General features: G+C 39.7%; 1 protein-coding gene across 3 annotated transcripts in view; it reads left to right on the top strand.

Annotated features, from left to right (window-relative positions):
- The window catches only part of NPAT (nuclear protein, coactivator of histone transcription), a 67340-nt gene that overhangs the window by 17270 nt on the left and 31293 nt on the right, over positions 1–18777 (top strand). For 2 of the 3 annotated variants that reach the window (XM_066371610.1, XM_066371609.1), the window contains exons 2-5: positions 7138–7256; positions 13610–13670; positions 16305–16377; positions 18696–18736. In XM_066371610.1, the coding sequence (XP_066227707.1) occupies positions 7138–7256; positions 13610–13670; positions 16305–16377; positions 18696–18736 (294 nt within the window). Of the gene's footprint in view, positions 1–7137; positions 7257–13609; positions 13671–16304; positions 16378–18695; positions 18737–18777 lie in introns of those variants that run through there. The other variant, XM_066371611.1, reaches the window with a different exon arrangement.

The raw sequence follows: 18777 nt of genomic DNA, 5'->3' as shown, positions 1-18777 counted from the left end.
TTTAATTAAAATAAAATTGCATGCCTGAAACCTATATAAATTTATTAAACACTGTCACCCCAATAAATTCAGTAAGTAAATAAACTTTGCTCCTGTATTGAGTAACTCCATTCTTTTTCTCCTACTTTTTGCTGTTAAAGTCATATAAATTGCATCTTTATATATTGTATGCCTGTCATCCCAGATGTATGATTATTGCTGAATGCAGTTGTCTTTTAAAGTAAAGAGGGAAAAGTTACAAACAAAAAATTATTTTTACTGTTTTATATTTACCTGTTTAGTTACTGTTAGCTTTGTTCATTATGTTTTAATGTGAATTTGATTTACTGTCTAGTGTCATTTTATTTTAGCCTGGAGGACTAACTCCCTTTAATATTTCTTATAGGACAAGTCTTCTAGCAATAAATTCTTTCTTTTTTTAGTCTAGCAATAACTTTTTTTTTTTTTTTTAACAGGGACAGAGAGAGTCAGAGAGAGGGATAGATAGGGACAAACAGACAGGAACGGACAGAGATGAAAAGCATCAATCATCAGTTTTTCGTTGCGACACCTTAGTTGTTCATTGATTGTTTTCTCATATGTGCCTTGACCGCAGACCTTCAGCAGACCGAGTAACCCCTTGCTCGAGCCAGCGACCTTGGGTCCAAGCTGGTGAGCTTTTTGCTCAAACTAGATGAGCTGGCGACCTCGGGGTCTCAAACCTGGGTCCTCGGCATCCCAGTCCGATGCTCTATCCACTGCGCCACCGCCTGGTCAGGTGTAATCTAGCAATATCTTGATTTCATATTTTGAAGACGTTTTGCTTGATAAATAATTCTTGGTTGATTATTTTTCTGTCAGCGCTTTGTGTCATTTCACTGTCTCTGGCATTAATGGTTTCTGATGAAAAATCAACTGTTAATCTTACTTAGGATCCCTCGTATGTGATGAGCTGCTTCTCTTTCTACTTTCAAGATTCTGTCTTTGTCTCTTGACATTTTAATTGTGATGTGTCTTGGTATGGATCTCTTTGAGTTACCCTACTTGCACTTTCTTGAGCTTTCTATACAAGTAAATTAATTTGTTTCATAAATTTGGGGGCCCTGGCCGGTTGGATAGAGCATCAGCCTGGTGTTGGGATGTTCCAGTTAGATCCCTGGTCAGGGCACATATGAGAAGCAATCATCTACTTTTTTCCCCGCCCTGTCCCCATTCTCTCTCTCTCTTTCCCTCTCATAGCCAGTGACTCAGTTGGTTCAAGCATCTCCCCCAGATGGATTGCCAGGTGGATCCCAGTTGGGGCGTTCTCACTTTAAAAAAATTTTATATATATTCTTGGATATTGTTTCTTCAAATACTCTTTCTGCTCTTTTCTGTCTCCTCTCCTACCGGGAGTCCCATTATACTTATGTTGCCACATTTGATGTGTTCTACAGGTTTCTGATACTGTTCACTTTAAAACAATCTCTTTTTTTGTTTCTATTCTTTATACTGGATACTCTCGTTTGTCTATGTCCAAGTTCACTGGGTATTCCACCTGCCTGCCAGATCTACTGTTGAGCTCCCTCTAGTGAATTTTTCATTTCAGTTATACTTTTCACCTCCAGAATTTCAACTTGGTTTTTTTGTTTGTTTGTTTTGTTTTATTGGGTTTTGTGGGGGGTTTTCTTATTTTTCAGAAGTGAGAAGCGGAGAGACAGAGAGATAGACTCCTGCATACTCCTGACTGGGACTGGGATCCACCTGGCATGCCAACTAGGGGGCAATGTCCATCTGGGGCATTGCTCCATTGCAACCAGAGCCATTCTAGTGCCTGAGGCAGAGGCCATGGAGCCATCCTCAGCACTTGGGCCAACTTTGTTCCAATGGAGCCTTGGCTGTGGTAGGGAGGGAGGGTGGGAGGGAGAGAGGGAAGGGTGGAAAAGCAGATGGGCACTTCTCCTGTGAGCCCTGACCGGGAATTGAACCCAGGACATCCACATGCTGGGCCGATGCTCTACCACTGAACCAACAGGCCAGGGCCTTATTTTAAATAATTTCTACCTCTTTTATTTCTTTTTGATGAAACATTGTTATAATTTCCTTTAGATATTTAGGCCTGATTTTTTTTAGTTCTCCAAACTTATTTAAAATAGCTGATTTAAAGCCTACTGTTGTGGCTTTCTTAGTCATATTTTCTATTAACTGCTCTCCCACCACACCCCCCCAAAGATGAGCCATACTTTCTTGTTTCTCTGTCTCAAAATTTTTTGTTGACAGTTGAACACTTCAAATAATGTGACAATTTTTGTAATCAAATTTTTCTCCCTCCCCCATGTTTGTTATTACTCTTCCTTGTTGTTTTACCAATTTCTTTTTGTTTAATTTCCTAAACTAATTCTGTAGTAAAAATCTACATTATTTAAGTATATATTCTGTGTTTGGACATTGATTTCCTTAAGTAATTAAAGTCATTACGTTTTTCATTGTTTGTCACAGGGTTGTGTGTGGTTGGTGCGTGCTTCAACATTTATCTTAGTAGTTGATTTCTCTTAGTATCCGTATTTCCCCATGGATAAGGTGCAGCCTTTTTCGAAAAACATAGGGGTCTAAAAACTGGGTACATCTTATACGGTGGTTGTAGATATTTTTAACTTGTATTTCCCGCTTTTTTGCACTTGTTTTGCACTCATTCTTGAAGACAGTGATTCATCATCAGACACAGATGAGGACAAGCTAATGGATGGGAATTTTTACAGTGATGAGGAGTTGTATGAATTTTATGATGAATAAAACTTGAGTTCAGTAATTTTAATACATTTTTCTCCCCAAATTTTGGGCCGTAAAATTAAGGTGCATCTTATACATGGGAAAATATGATACTTGCTCAGCCAGAGGTGAGGGCTTAGTTAGGGCAGTGGTTCTCAAAGTGTGCGCCCTAAAAGATTTCCTGGTGTGCCCTGTGGTATTCCAGAGAAATATGTGCTTGTTGGGGACCGAAAAACCAACATGGTTTTTGGAGTTCAGATTTTGGGGAGACAGAGGTGTGGGGAATTGGCTGTAAGCTGACAGTCTGCACAACCCCCCACCTCACTTGCCTGATTAGGTTGCAAAAGGCTGTTAGGCTATGGTGCTGGATTGTTTACACTACCCCCCATGTTCCCCGAAAGACTGGAGGCAAGTTTCTTCTATCCTTTGTTTGCTGTAAAGTTAAGATGATATGTATGGTGGGGGTTTTCTGCACTCAACACAATTAAGAGTAAAAAGAGAGGAATTCTTCAATGTATTGACTAGGAAATGAGAGTTTGCCTTTCAAATATATGCCCAAACATTGAAGAAATCACTAGGACACATCAGGCTCATGTTTCTCATAAACACAAGAATGAAAAAACTTAACACATTCATGCTGGGACCTGCTAAATTTATTAAATCTTACTAAGAATGTATCTATATATATAAAAAGATAACTTTTTTGTCTTTTATTTTTAACCCCTCTTTTTTACGAATTCTAAAAAGCATAACTCAAAAAATGTAACAAAAAATTTAATGTCAGAATAAATTTAATTTTGTCATATTTATTTTGTTTACCATAAAAGCATGCTTGGCCTTTATATTTTTTTCTTTAATATTTGACTTAATTATTAAAACATATTTCTCAGAAATTTGTATATAGTGCACCTACAATTATTTATAGGATTTTAAATGCACCCTGACTTCAAAACGTTTGAGAACCACTGGCTTAGGGCCTTGTCAGATCTCTTCTGAGTATGTTTACTGCCTACACTTGCACATGACCTAGTATCCCAGGACCATATCTGAGCTTTTCAAAGCCCCATATGGACTTCTCCCCAGCTTTTCTTTTTTATGTGATTTTGTTTAGCTTATTTTTTACCCGAGCTATATGTTATAGGCAGCTGTGGTGTTAAGCAACTCTTGCTGATTATTTTAAGTAAACACCCCAAGGGGAAGATTGTTTGCACTGGATGAGTGCAGATTCAATTCAAAGATTAAGCTATATAAGTGAGAGTTTATAACTGTCACACAGATCATATCATGACAGTTTCTGGGAATGGGGTTTAGAAGATTTCCAGCTCCATCTGATTCCTTCACTGACTGTTGAGCTGCTGGTTTTCACAGTGATTGCAGGCTGTAGATTTTCAAATGCACTACTAACCTGAGGAAACGGGTATGAGAATAGAGCATAGAGCAAGTTAAAATGCCACAATGGTCACTATACATACTAACATTTAGCCATTTTTAAACAGTAAATGCTTTCAATTTTGTTTTGTTTTGTTTATTTTATTCATTTTAAAGAGAGAGGAAGGGAGAGAGACAGGAACATAAATCTGTTCCTGTGTGTGTGCCCTGTCCAGGGATCAAACCAGCATTCTTTGTGCTTTAGGATGCTGCTCTCCCCAGCTGAGCTACTTGGCCAGGGCAGCTTTCATATTTTTGCAAGATTTTATCTTTAAGAGTTCTGTAAAAATTGATTTTGATCATTTGTGCCAGTGTTCTCATTGCTTTTAATGAAGGAGAGGAATTTTGGAGGTCCTCAATCCACTATTCCTACTGAAGCCATTCAAAATTTAGAAGTTTAAACTAAAAACTGTGGGAAGTGATTGAAGGACTTTGCACAGTTACTTAACCAGATTTGATCCACACGTCAAGGCAAGTATGATGCCTTATAGATGAAGCATTTTGAGTCCTGAAGAGTTTAGATTGTAAGGTCAGAAGCCGTGGCCGTCGTGACCATGCACATGCAGGTTCCCATTAGATTTGGGCAGACTGTAAATTAACAGTGGAGCCAAAAACTGATAGGCCATTCCTTTATTCTAGCCGGTGAGTAAATACATACAGGGAAAACACTTCCCTTTCCATTCAGGGCTCCCAAAGCCACTGACACATCTGGTTTTTCCTAGAACAAAGACCCCCGCTAGTCTCAGTCACCTCTGGTTCCCCATATGCCAACATGGCTTCTTACTCTGCAAAACTGGCTTCTCTCTCCTTCCCTTCCATCTTGGCTTCTTTTTCTTCTTCTTCTTCCTCCTCCTAAAAAACTACCTGGGCCCACAAAGGCCCCTCCTTCAGCATTCATTAGCATGACAGCCCTTCCCATGCAGGATGGTAATTAGCAGTTTCAACTGCGCAGCGCCATTCATGTGGGCAGCCGCCATTTTTAACAATAAAAGTGAGCAAACTCAGAAAATACAGATTTTACAAACTCATTTGCCCAACAGTTGTTTTCCCTCAAAGTAACTATGTTTATTTTAACCGAAAAGAGTAAGAAACTTTTTCTGATTTCCTCTCTACTGTTCCTTTTGTGCTAAACTGTTTTTAGTGGTTGGTTTAGTTCAGTGGTCGGCAAACTCATTAGTCAACAGAGCCAAATATCAACAGTACAACCATGAAATTTCTATTGAGAGCCAAATTTTTTAAACTTAAACTATATAGGTAGGGTACATTCCTTTACGAGGTAGCGCCCGCACATTGTATTTTATGGAAGAGCCACACTCAAGGGGCCAAAGAACCGCATGTGGCTCACGAGCCACAGTTGCCAACCACTGGTTTAGTTAAACTTTAGTAACCCTAAAATACAAAAGAACATGGATAGGCTGCTAGTCAGGACTAATAAGTTCATATGTGTAAAGCTACCGAGCAGTGGTTCATAACATTTTTCCATAAATGTCAGTTATATGAGAATGTTAAAGTTCTTGTTGAAATAATTAATGCTCTGATTCCCAAGGGGCATAAAATTTAAGAGTGCCTTTCTTACCTTTTATTGAAAGAAGTATTTTTGTTCAATTTTTTCCTCTTAAACTGTTAGGAAAATAAGTATACACGTAAATAACATTGGGAGATATAGATTTTTTGATCATTTAAGTTAATTTATACCATCTATTGACCTAATTGAGATGATACAGACATTCCAGGAGCCTGCAGAGACCCAGTGTGGGTTTTTGGCTTCAGACAGAATGAAATTCAAATTGGAACCAGCATTGGTGAAGCAGTGGGACAGAGAATGGGCTACTCTACAGACAGAGCAGCCCCTCCTTAGGGAATTTGCTTCCTTTACTGGGGTCCATTTAATGGCAGGTGTTGGAGGGCACAGAGGGAGTAAGGTATTCAATAAAAGAATGAATATTCAGGATCTTCCCAGGAAGGAGCTGGAGGTTCTCAGAGGAACTCTGGTGGCTGTTGTGTCCCTGTATGGGCTTTCTGTTTCTGATCATGGCAGCACCAGGTGTGTGGTTTAGCATGTTGATGTATTACAATGAGAGTATAATGAGGTTAGGGTTTACCATTAGGTGAAATTAGTCACCAGGCTGGATCTAGCTGGTCTCGTTTTAAGCCATAAATCCAGTGGGAGTGGTCTTTCTCTGGAGGGCTCCTGTAGCTTTTATTGATTGCAGCTGTTTACCACATACTCTGTCTCAAATATTGAGGTTATGGAGTAGACAAATATTATTTCTTTATGTTGTTTATCTGTTACTACATTGATTCTTCTATATGCAGTAATTACACTTTATCAAACACCTTATTTTTCTATTTTATCTAGGGTTTTTCCCATTAAATGGCCATCTATCCTTATGCATTTTACTTTGTGGCAGCACAAACTGGTGGTTGTTGTTTTTGGATGGTTGTTTTTTTTAGAGAGAGAAGGATAGACGGGAAGGGAGAGAGATGAGAAGTATCACTCATAGTTGCAGCATCTTAGTTGTTAATTGATTGCTTTCTTATATGTGCCTTGAACAGGGGGCTTCAAGCCAGCAACCTTGGACTTCAGCCAGTGACCACAGGGTCATGTCTATGATCCCACACTCAAGCCGGTGACCATGCACTCAAGCCAGATGGGCCCATGCACTCAAGCCAGATGGGCCCATGCTCAATCTAGCAACCTCAGGGTTTTGAACCTGAGTCCTCAGTGTCCTAGGCTGATGTTCTGTCCACTGCACCACTGCCTGGTCAGGCCAAATTGGTGTTTCTGTATAAGGGTATAGACTCCCAACACATACTACCTGAGATTCCATTTGTGAAATGAACCTGCTCTAAATTTGTGTGTGTGTCTGTGTTTGCACTTGCGCACACGTGCACCCAATGGGGACTCCAGCATATTTAATAGCAGTTTTATCAAAAGTGCAGAATTTACTAAAATTATTTAAATTTTTATTTTTCATTTAGGTTACTTACAACAGGAAAACCTCACTTCTACCTGCCAGACTTTTATTTTGGAAAGTTCACATCTAAAGGAATATGCAGAACACTGTACAGATGAAGGTTTTATTCCAGCCTGCTTACTGGTGAGTGATTTGTTTTATAACAGGAATTTTTTTTTTTTCACAGAGACAGAGAGTAGAGAGAGGGACAGACAGGAACAGACAGATAGGAATGGAGAGAGATGAGAAGCATCAATCATCAGTTTTTTGTTGCGACACCTTAGCTGTTCATTGATTGCTCTCTCATGTGCCTTGACCGTGGGCCTTCAGCAGACCGAGTAACCCCCTGCTCGAGCCAGCGACCTTGGGTCCAAGCTGGTGAGCTTTTTTTTTTTTTCTCAAGCCAGATGAGCCCACCTTCAAGCCGGCGACCTCGGGGTCTCGAACCTGGGTCCTCTGCATCCCAGTCCGACGTTCTGTCCACTGCGCCACCACCTGGTCAGGCTATAACAGGAATATTTTAATATTGACCAACATAAGAGACTATACTCATAGTCTTAAAATCAGCTCCTTAGCAAAATCAAAATTCACAGAATTTTTTTCTTTTTATTCAATGAGAGGAGGGGAGGCAGAGAGACAGACTCCTGCATGTGCTTCAACCAGGATCCACCCGGCAAACCCGCTAGGGAGTGATACTCTGCCCATCTTGGGCCGTGCTCACAACTGAGCCCTTTTTAGCGCCTGAGGTGGAGGCCATGAAGCCATCCTCAGTGCCCAGAGCCAACCTGCTCCAATCAAGCCATGGCTGCAGGAGGGGAAGAGAGAAAGAGAAGAGAAGAGGGGGAGGGGTAGAGAAGCAGATGGGTGCTTCTTCTGAGTACCCTGACCAGGAATTGAACCTGGGACATTCATATGCCAATCCAGTGCTTTACCACTGAGCCAACCAGCTAGTTGGCAGAAATTTGATAGGTTTTATTCATGCTAATTGGAAAGACCCAAAGTGTGCCAGCTCTTCTTTTCAGACACTGCCAAAGCTAGTGAACGAATTACAACTTTGCCTCTGAAAATCAGTTTCAAATGATGCTTTCATTTCTGATTAGTTTCACTACTATTTGCCTGGGATTTACTTGTTTACTGCCTGTTATGGATTGAATATTTGTGCCCTTCAAAATTCAAATGTTGAAACCCTAACCCCAGTGTTATGATATTTGTGTATAGGGCCTTTGGGAAATAGTTAGGTTTAGATTAGCTTATGAGGTTGAGACCCTCATGATGAAATTTGTGCCCTTGTAAGAAGTATAAAGGAGCCTGACTTGTGGTGGCGCAGTGGATAAAGCATCAACCTGGAACACTGCGGTTGCCAGTTCAAATCCCTGGGCTTGCCTGGTCAAGGCATATATATATACGCCTGCTTCTCCCCCCTCTTTCTCACTCTCTCTCTTACCTCTCTCTACAAAAATCAATAAATAAAATCTTTAAAAAAAAAAACAGTGATGAAGTATAAAGGAAAGAGATCTTTCCATGTGTACATACCAATGAAAGGCTGAGTACACAGCAAGAAAGGGGATGTCTGAAAACTAGGAACATAGTTCTCACCAGGAACCAAATTGCCCATCACCTTGTTTTTAGCCTGCAGAACACTGAGAAGTAAATGTAATTTAAGATACCTGTTCTGTGATATTTTATAGCAGCCAACCTTTCTATTTTTTGCTTACTTCAGACAAATGTAAAAGAGGTATTTTGATATCTTATTTTCATGACTTTTTAAAAGTCAACTAGCTGGTTGGCTCAGTGGTAGAGCATTGGACTGGCATATGGATGGCCCAGGTTCGATTCCTGGTCAGGACAATGCATCGTTTGGTATATATTCCATATATTATAGAACTACATTATCTGGAATGATATTTTGTCGTTTTATTTAACATGGCTTCTTAAATTTCTTTCATCTGTCACAGACACCATGACCATCAGTGGAGGAAATGTAAATACACAAAACCACTTGAGTTTATCAAGGTCACAGGGTGCAAAATATACAAGTTTATCATATTTCTTTATAGCTACAATGAACCATTGGAAATTTATTATTTTTTATTTTATTTTTCAATTACAGTTTACTTTTTTTTTTCAATTACAGTTTACATTTAATATTGTTTTATATTAGTTTCAGATCTGCAATATAGTGGTTAGACAGTCAATCATATACTTTACAAAGTGTTTCTCTCAATATTTTCAGTACCCACCTGGCACCATACATAGTTATGCCAATATTAACTATATTGCCTGTGCTATACTTTACATCCCAGTGACTATATTTTGCAACTACCAATTTATACTTCTTAATCTCCTTGCCTTTTTCACCAATTCCCTCAACCCCCAGCCCCTCTAGCAGCCATCAGTCTGTTCTTTGTATCCGTGAGTGTGTTTCAGGAAATTGATTTTTAAATGCCATTTATAAGAGCAACACACAAAAATAATATTATTTAGATAATAAATCTAACAAAATGTTTTTAGGATCTGTATTCTGAAATTGACATGAAAAATCAAAGACTTGAATAAAAATAGGAATGTACTGTATTCATGCACTGAAAACCTCAGTCTTGTTAAGATGTCAATTCTTCCCATTTTGATCTATAAATTATTACAGTCAAATTCTCTACAAGCAGTTTTGTAGATAGCAACAAGCTAAATTCTAAATTTTATATGAAAGTGCTGGGAAACTAGAATAACCTAGACAGTACTTAAAAAGAATAAGATGAAGGACTCGGTATTAAGATTTACTAACAAGCTATAGTAATCAGGATTGAGTGGCATTAGTGGTAAGTTAGACATAGAGATCAGTGGAACAAAATTGATATTTTAAAGTATTTCTAAGTGGCATTTATTTCACAAAATTATTTCCAATACCACTTTTACTATATGATACTATTTAAATTTTAAAAATTGATATACCCTGACTTATTGATGTCACCCCATTAAAATTAATAAAAATTTATTTATAAATAAAAAAACAAAAACATTAAAATAATATTACTGTATATTCAAAAAATTGATAAATTCACAAATTATGCACTTTAAAAAGTTTTTTCTTCTACTTTGAGGCTGTACACATCAGATAACATTAGTTACCCAAGCCTGAGTCAGTAAGTTCCTACTGCTCTCTCATTCACATGAACTTTGGATCTTTACAGTATATAGTACATACACCAGAGGAGGCTCCAAATCATGCCACTTATGCTCTTGTTTGGTTTTCCTCAGCACATTACTAAATCAGTTAACCAGTCTCTGAAAACTCATCTTTTATTCAAGTCTCATTACAAAGAATGATAGAATACTGCCTGACCAGGCGGTGATGCAGGGGATAGAGTGTCGGACTGGGATGCAGAGGACCCAGGTTCAAAATCCTGAGGTTGCTGGCTTGAGCATGGACTCATCCAGCTTGAGCATGGGCTCATCCAGCTTGAGCACAGGTGGCTGGCTTGAGCATGGGATCGGAGACATGACCCCATGGTTGGTTGCTGGCTTGAGCCCAAGGTCACTGGCTTGAGCAAGGGGTCACTTGCTCTGCCATATGAGAAAGCAATCAATGAACAACTGAGGAGACTAAGGAACTGCAATGAATAACTTATGCTTCTCATCTCTCTCTCCCTTCCTGTCTGTCCCTATCTGTTCTTCTCTATCATAAAGAAAGGAAGGGAAGGAGGTAGGGAGGGGAGGGAAAGGAAGAGAAAGGGAAAGGAAGAATACTAAAACACCTAAGGCCTGGCCTGTGGTGGTACAGTGGATAGAGCGCCGACTTGGAATGCTGAGTCCGCCACTTCGAAACCCTGGGCTTGCCTGGTCAAGGCACATGATGCTTCCTGCTCCTCCCCTATTTCTCTCTCTCTTTTTCCTCTCTCTAAAAATAAATTAATTAGTTAAAAAATCTAAAACACCCAAGAATTTTAGTAAATAAGATAAAAAAGAAAAGTACATGAAACCTTTATTAGTTTTCTATCACTGCTTTAACAAATTACCACAAACTTAGTGGCTTAAAACATAATTTTATCACCTTACAGCTCTGACCAGCGGTCCAGTTGTGTGCTTATCTTCAAAATGAACGTGTCAACAGGGCTGGTTTCCTTCTGGAAGCTCCAATGGAGGTCTCAATGCAATGCCTTCCCTTTTCCACCTTCTAGAGGCTGCCTGCATTTCTTGTCTTGTGGTCCTTTCCTCCAAATTCAAAAACAGTGACACAGCTTGTGGAGTCTTTCTTACAAGTCTGACAATATTCTCTCCCTCTTCTTATTAAGAGTCCCTTGTGATTAGATAGGACCCACCCAGATAATTGAGGAAATCTATTTTAAGATCACCTGTTTCTCAACCTTAATTCTCTCTGCTACCTTAAACTCCTTTTTGTTTTTATCCTAATATATTCGCAGGTTCCATGATTGGGACATGGATCTCTTGGAGGGGTTGGGGGAATATTCTGCCAATCTAAAGTATAGTTGACATACAATATTATATTAGTTTTAGGTATGCAACATAGTGATTTGACACTTATATACCTTACAGAGTGATCACCACAAAAAGCCTAGTAATCATCTCTCACCATATAAAGTGATTGTAATATTATTGACATATTTCCTATGCTGCACTTTATATCCTTGTGACTTATTTGTGTTATAAGTCTATACCTCTTGCAGTAATTTTTTTTTTTTGCAAGAGACAGGAAGAGGGAGGGGAGAGATGAGAAGCATCAGCTTATAGTTGTGTCACTTTAGTTGTTTGTTGCATGCTTCTCATACATGCCTTAACGGGGGCTTTAGCCAAGCCAATGACCCTTTGTTCAAGCTAGCGACCATGGGATCATGTCTGTGATCCCACACTCAAGCCAGCGACCACACACTGAAGCAGGATTAGATCCCCAGTCAGGGCACACAAGAGAAGCGACCCTCTGCTTCTTCTCCCCTCCTCTCCCCCTTTCTTTATTCCTGTCCTGCAGCCACTGCCAGTGCTGAGGATGGCTGGATTGATTCAAGCATTGGTCCCAGGTGGTGTTAACTGGTGGATCCCGGTCAGGGTACATGTGGGAGTCTGTATCTCTATCTCCCCTCCTTTTACTTAAAAAAATAAAATAAAAATCCTGGTTCTTCTCTATCTTATTACTTCTTCAGTAGTAGTAGAAATGGGGGAGGGGAATAAGTTTGTGAAATGATCCAAGTGAAAGCAAGGTACTGATTCTTGGGAAGGGTATTTCTTACACTCAGTTTTTTGCTTGTGTTCTTTGGCAGATTCACATGGTTTGCACATTAGAAAGGCGTTGGGCCCTGGCCGGTTGGCTCAGCGGTAGAGCGTCGGCCTAGCGTGCGGAGGACCCGGGTTCGATTCCCGGCCAGGGCACACAGGAGAAGCGCCCATTTGCTTCTCCACCCCTCCGCTGCGCTTTCCTCTCTGTCTCTCTCGTCCCCTCCCGCAGCCAAGGCTCCATTGGAGCAAAGATGGCCCGGGCGCTGGGGATGGCTCTGTGGCCTCTGCCCCAGGCGCTAGAGTGGCTCTGGTCGCAACATGGCGACGCCCAGGATGGGCAGAGCATCGCCCCCTGGTGGGCAGAGCGTCGCCCCTGGTGGGCGTGCCGGGTGGATCCCGGTCGGGCGCATGCGGGAGTCTGTCTGACTGTCTCTCCCTGTTTCCAGCTTCAGAAAAATGAAAAAAAAAAAAAGAAAGGCGTTGGGTCCTTGTTGTTTTTAAGCAGTTGTGTGATCACTACCTCCCAGCTGAAAACTGTTCCTATGCCTTGGGGGACTGTATTAGCTTAAAACAAACAAACAAACAAGAAAAACACCACAGTCACAAAGTCTTATTCTAACAGATATGGTTTTGTGCCCTTAAAAGATAATTCAGGGGATAAATCGTGATAGAAGGAGATTTGACTTGGCGTGGTGAACACACAATACATTATACAAATGAGGTATTATAGACTTGTACACCTGAAACCTCCATAATTTTATTAACAAATGTCAATAAATTCAATTGAAAGAAAAGAAATAATAAAATAAAAAATACACATACATAAAGAAAGATTTTATGCAGTCCTTAACTTGAGTTACTGTTAACATTTTGAAGGCCTGCTCTTTACACTTTCTTCATCAGCTACTCTGCAATCCAAGTATTCTATCAACTTATATAGTGAAATGTTTCATGGCAGGAAATGATTGGTCTTTTAAAAAGTTTTTGGTTGTCTGACTGTGGTGGCGCAGTGGATAAAGCGTTGACCTGGAAATGCTGAGGTCGCCAGTTCAAAACCCTGGGCTTGCCTGGTCAAGGCACATATGGGAGTTGATGCTTCCAGCTCCTCTCCCCCCCTTCTCTCTCTCTGTCTCTCCTCTCTCTCTCTCTCTCTCGCTCTCTCTCGCTCTCTCTCGCTCTGTCTCTCCCTCTCCTCTCTAAAATGAATAAATAAATAAATAAATAAACATTTTTAAAAAGTTTTTGGTAATGCTTGATCTTTTTCTTTTCAGTCCTTATTTGGAAAAAACTTGACAACAATTTTGAATGAATATGTAGCTATGAAAACAAAAGGTAAGATTCATGTTTAGGAATTTTTTTTTGTTTGTGTTATATAACATCTAGTTGTTTTAGTTACAAATAATTTTAAAGGATAGTAATGCCTCATAAAAACTAAGAAAACTTGTGTCAGTTAATGAGATAAATTTTACTAGGAAATATATAATTACATAGTTTGTGTTTATATTGAGTGATAAATTAATGATCTGAATGTTAGCAAATATAATTAATATAATAACTTTTTGAAAACCTGTCAAGTAAAACTCCTCCCTGGGTATCTTCCCGGTTGAACAACTGGCTATGTGTTATAAAACTTAAAACTAATATTTTAATTTTAAGTCCTTTTAGTGTAAATCTGTACACAGGAACCGATCATAAAATTCTAGCTTATCTTTATCAAACTATAAAATAATTCTTTCCTAAATTAATGTTTTAGGGAAAAAGTTAGTGTTGTTTATTTTATTCTCTAATAGTTATTATTTCTGTAGCTTTTACAACATTAATGAAAGAATTAGCGATAAAAAAGATTAATTAGCATAAAATAATGTAAAAAAGGAAAGAAGCTTAACGTTTATTGAGTACTTTCTGTATGCAGCCTTGTGCTAAGTGCCTTCACATGTTTTATCTTAGTCCTGAAATATTTCAGTAAGAGATATTGCTTATTTCAATCCATTTTTAAGTGGGCTTTTTGTTGTTATTATTTTGTTTTTGTTTTATTTTGTTTTGTTTCAACATAAAGACAGATAGGGACCGACAGGAAGGGAGAGAGATGAGAAACATCAAGTCTTTGTTGTGGCACTTTAGTAGTTCATTTATTGCTTTCTCATATGTGCCTTGACCAGGTAGGCTACAGCAGAGTGAGTGACCCCTTGATCAAGCCAGTGACTTTAGGCTCAAGCCAGCGGCCCCACACTCAAGCTGGTGAGCCCGCACTCAAGCCGAATGAGCCGGCTCTCAAGCCAGATGAGCCCGTGATCAAGCCAGCAACCTCAGGGTTCAAACCTGGGCCCTCTGTGTCTCAAACTGACACTATCCACCGTGTGACCACGTGACCAAGCTGATTCATTTTTAAGTATCAGAAAACTGAGGCTTAGAGGCTAGATAACTTTTCCAGTATCACAAAACTAGAAATTGCAGTAAGTAATAGGCCTGGAAGTTATGGGTATGAATTTCATTTCCAACTCTTCAAGATGGTTACTTGATCTTTCAGTTTTCTTTTCCCAAAGTATCTTAACTATCTCACAGAAATATTTAGACTGTACATGACATCAGTTACAATATGCTATTGCAATACAAGGATTTATATTCCACTTTTATGTTTGTTAGCTTTCTCTGGTCAGTTTTCATAAATGCTATATAAAGATTTTAAACATCTTATGAAGTGTTTTCCATCATGTGGTTTTAAAGGACATCCTAAAAAAGACTAATTAGTCCTTAGGAATTTTGTTTATAATTTTAAGTCTAATAACTGATAAAACTTTTTTTTAATTTTTTTTTTTTTTAAATTCTGAAGCTGGAAACGGGGAGAGACAGTCAGACAGACTCCCGCATGCGCCGGACCGGGATCCACCCGGCACGCCCACCAGGGGCGATGCTCTGCCCACCAGGGGGCGATGCTCTGCCCCTCCGGGGGCGTCGCTCTGCCGCCTGGGGCAGAGGCCAAGGAGCCATCCCCAGCACCCGGGCCATCTTTGCTCCAATGGAGCCTTGGCTGCGGGAGGGAAAGAGAGAGACAGAGAGGAAGGAGGGGGGCGGGGTGGAGAAGCAAATGGGCGCTTCTCCTATGTGCCCTGGCCGAGAATCGAACCCAGGTCCCCCGCACGCCAGGCCGACGCTCTACCGCTGAGCCAACCGGCCAGGGCCTGATAAAACTTTTTTTAAAGATTTCTCGAGAAATCAATAATTTGGACATGAAAATATTGGATGTGGAAAACTAATTTCCATACTCGGGAGTTTGTATAACCTTTATGATTACTTATTATTAATCAAATTATTTTTATTGACTTTCAAATGTTACATGATGTCAAATAAAACAGATTTAAAAGTTTATCTTTAATTCAAAATGATACAGCCTTACCAGGCAGTGACGCAGTGGATAGAGTGTCGGACTGGGATGTAGAGGACCCAGGTTTGAGACCCCGAGGTCACCAGCTTGAGCGCAGGCTCATCAGGTTTGAGCAAGGCTCACCAGCTTGAGCCCAACGTTGCTAGCTCGAGTATGGGGTCACTCAGCCTGCTGTAGCCCCCCCGGTCAAGGCACATATGAGAAATGAATCAATGAACAACTAAGGAGCTGCAACAAAGAATTGATGTTTCTCATCTCTCTCTCTTTCCCCTTTCTGTCCGTCTGTCCCTATCTGTCTCTCTCTCTGACTCTCTCTGCTACAAAAAAAAAAGATACAAAATTAATAATCTAAAAAAGCTTCAGAGATTTCACAAATGTCCATGTTCACTCATTACATCAGAAATTCAGTGTCTTGAGGGAAAAAAGCAGTTTCGTTACAGCTTCAATTTCTAGCATAATGTTAACAGCTGAGAGAAAAGTTTGTTTTCCTCATTCATTTCATGTGCCTGTTTATATTATTTATATTAAATTATATATTCTTCTCCAACTGTGTTTTTAAATAAACTGCTCCTCTTGTGATTTAGAAACATCAAATCATGTCCCAGCAATTATGTCATCCCTGTGGAAGAAGTTAGACCATACACTTTCTCAGATCAGGTAATGAAAAGTTTATATAATCTTATCAGAGTATGTATAACGATTTTGGGATGCAAACACATATAAGAATTACTTTGAGTTTTAAATCTTATGACCCACACAGTGAATTTAAGTAATATTGATCTAATTTTGAAATTATTCTAGAGGTTATTGATATATTTTTGTCTTTGATTGGAATAGTTTGAAATACTTTGCATACTTTGGGGAGGGGATGAGAAGTCTTAACTCATAGTTGCAGCACTTCAGTTATCCATTGATTGCTTCTCATACGTGCCTTGCCCGTGGGGCTTCAGCCAAGCCAGCGACCGCCTGCTCAAGCCAGCAACCTTGGGCTTCAAGACAGCAACCATGGGATCATGTTAATGAGCCTGTGCTCAAGCCAGTGACCCTGGGGTTTTGAACCTGAGACCTCAGTGTTCCATGTCGACACTCTATCCACTGTGCCACCACTGGTCAGGCAAATTGCATACTTTATACAGTGCGTAGAAATGAGGAAGTTGAGATTTACAGAAGTTTAATGACACTTCCAACTCCCATAGCAATTTATAGGCAGATCTCTGGCTAGAATACAAATCTAATCCCAGTGTGGTATGAATCTAACTCTCCTAATCCCAACCCTCTGAATTCCCTTATACAGACAGCTGCATTTTCCTTACATTTGCAGAGAATTAATGTGTGGAATACTCACCTTTTAACCTAGATCAAGACCTTAGAATGCTAGCCCTGCTTATAGTAATTTTATAAAAACTCTTATTTAACTATGAGTGTAGTATTCTTACCCTTTCTCCCAAAGCTACAAGTGAATACACGATTTAAATTCAGCAGGAACCTCATTTTCCTTCAGTTTAAAATGCTGAAAAATGCTTTATATCTAACTGTAACACATCTTTTTTAGTGGTCTTACCTTATTCCCCATTCCTGACTCTTGTCTCTTCTCCCCTTGTCAGTAATCTTCAAAATCATCCACAATTTAATTAATACCTATAAATATTCATAAATTACTGAGATATTTTATTGGCAGGCTGTTACATTTAAAGAGAAGGCTCTTAGCCAAGATTCCCCAAGATTGGTTTGTGTTCTATTAAAAATGCTTTGATTCAGTAAGTTTTGTGGCTCTTATTGGTAGCAACTTATTTGACAGATTTTTAGGACAGTAGCACAGTGTCTGTGATTGTTTACAAAATACATGGGTAACTCCAAATCACGTTAAAGGAGAATCACCTGTATTGTGAATTTTTTTTTCTTTTTTTCTTTATTCATTTTTTTTTTTTTTTAATGTAAGTATTTGGAAAGTCTGAACAGTTTATTTTATTTATTTATTTATTCATTTTAGAGAGGAGAGGGAGAGACAGAGAGAGAGAGAGAGAGAGAGAGAGAGAGAGAGAGAAGGGGGGAGGAGCAGGAAGCATCAACTCCCATATGTGCCTTGACCAGGCAAGCCCAGGGTTTTGAACCGGCGACCTCAGCATTTCCAGGTCGACGCTTTATCCACTGCGCCACCACAGGTCAGGCTCTTTATTCATTTTTAGAGAGGAGAGAGAGAGAGAGAGAAAGAGAAGGGGGGAGGAGCTGGAAGCATCAACTCCCATATGTGCCTTGACCAGGCAAGCCCAGGGTTTCAAACCGGTGACCTCAGCATTTCCAGGTCGACGCGTTATCCACTGCACCACCTCAGGTCAGGCGTATTGTGAATTTTTTATGTGTTTGCTTTGCTTCTTTAGTGGTTGGATGAAATAATTTTATAGTCATAAATTTGATTAAAACGCCTGACCAGTGGTGGCACAGTGGGTAGAGTGTCGACCTGGGATGCTGAGGACCCAGGTTTGAAACCCCCAAGTTGCTGGTTTTGAGCGCAGGCTCATCCTGCTTGAGCACGGGATCATAGACATGATCCCATGGTCACTGGCTTGAGTCCAAGTTTGCTGGCTTGAGCAAGGGGTCACTGGCTCATCTGGAGCCTCCTGGTCAATGCAGGTATGAGAAGCAATCAGTGAACAACTAAAGTGATGCAACTATAAGGTGATGCTTCTCATCTCTCTCCTTTCTTGTCTTTCTGTCTGTCTCTTTCTCCTTCTTTCTCGCACATGTGCTCAAAAAAAAAAAAGAAATTGTTCGTGTGTGAATGTTCACATGCCACTGTTTCTCTACTAAAGCAAATAAGATTTCTTTCCTCCCTCAAAATATAAGCTTGTCTTTTTTTTCTGAAAGAGATTTATTGCCTTTTAACTCGTAACTTAACTTCAGGTCTGACTGCAGTAAAATTAGTGTGTAGTGGCAACAGAAATTTTTAATGGCTAACTACTTTGTTTTTTTGTTAGGAGCATGCAGAGTACCCCAGGGTTTGCTGCCAATCAGAGAGGTTGGTATTCAAATTTAAAGTTAAATAATGTTTGGAATCAC

This window comes from Saccopteryx leptura, chromosome 1, assembly GCF_036850995.1.
Source record: "Saccopteryx leptura isolate mSacLep1 chromosome 1, mSacLep1_pri_phased_curated, whole genome shotgun sequence".
NCBI classification, from domain to species: domain Eukaryota; kingdom Metazoa; phylum Chordata; class Mammalia; order Chiroptera; family Emballonuridae; genus Saccopteryx; species Saccopteryx leptura.
Note: the sequence above shows the minus strand (reverse complement) of the source record. Positions and strands in the feature narration are given on the sequence as shown.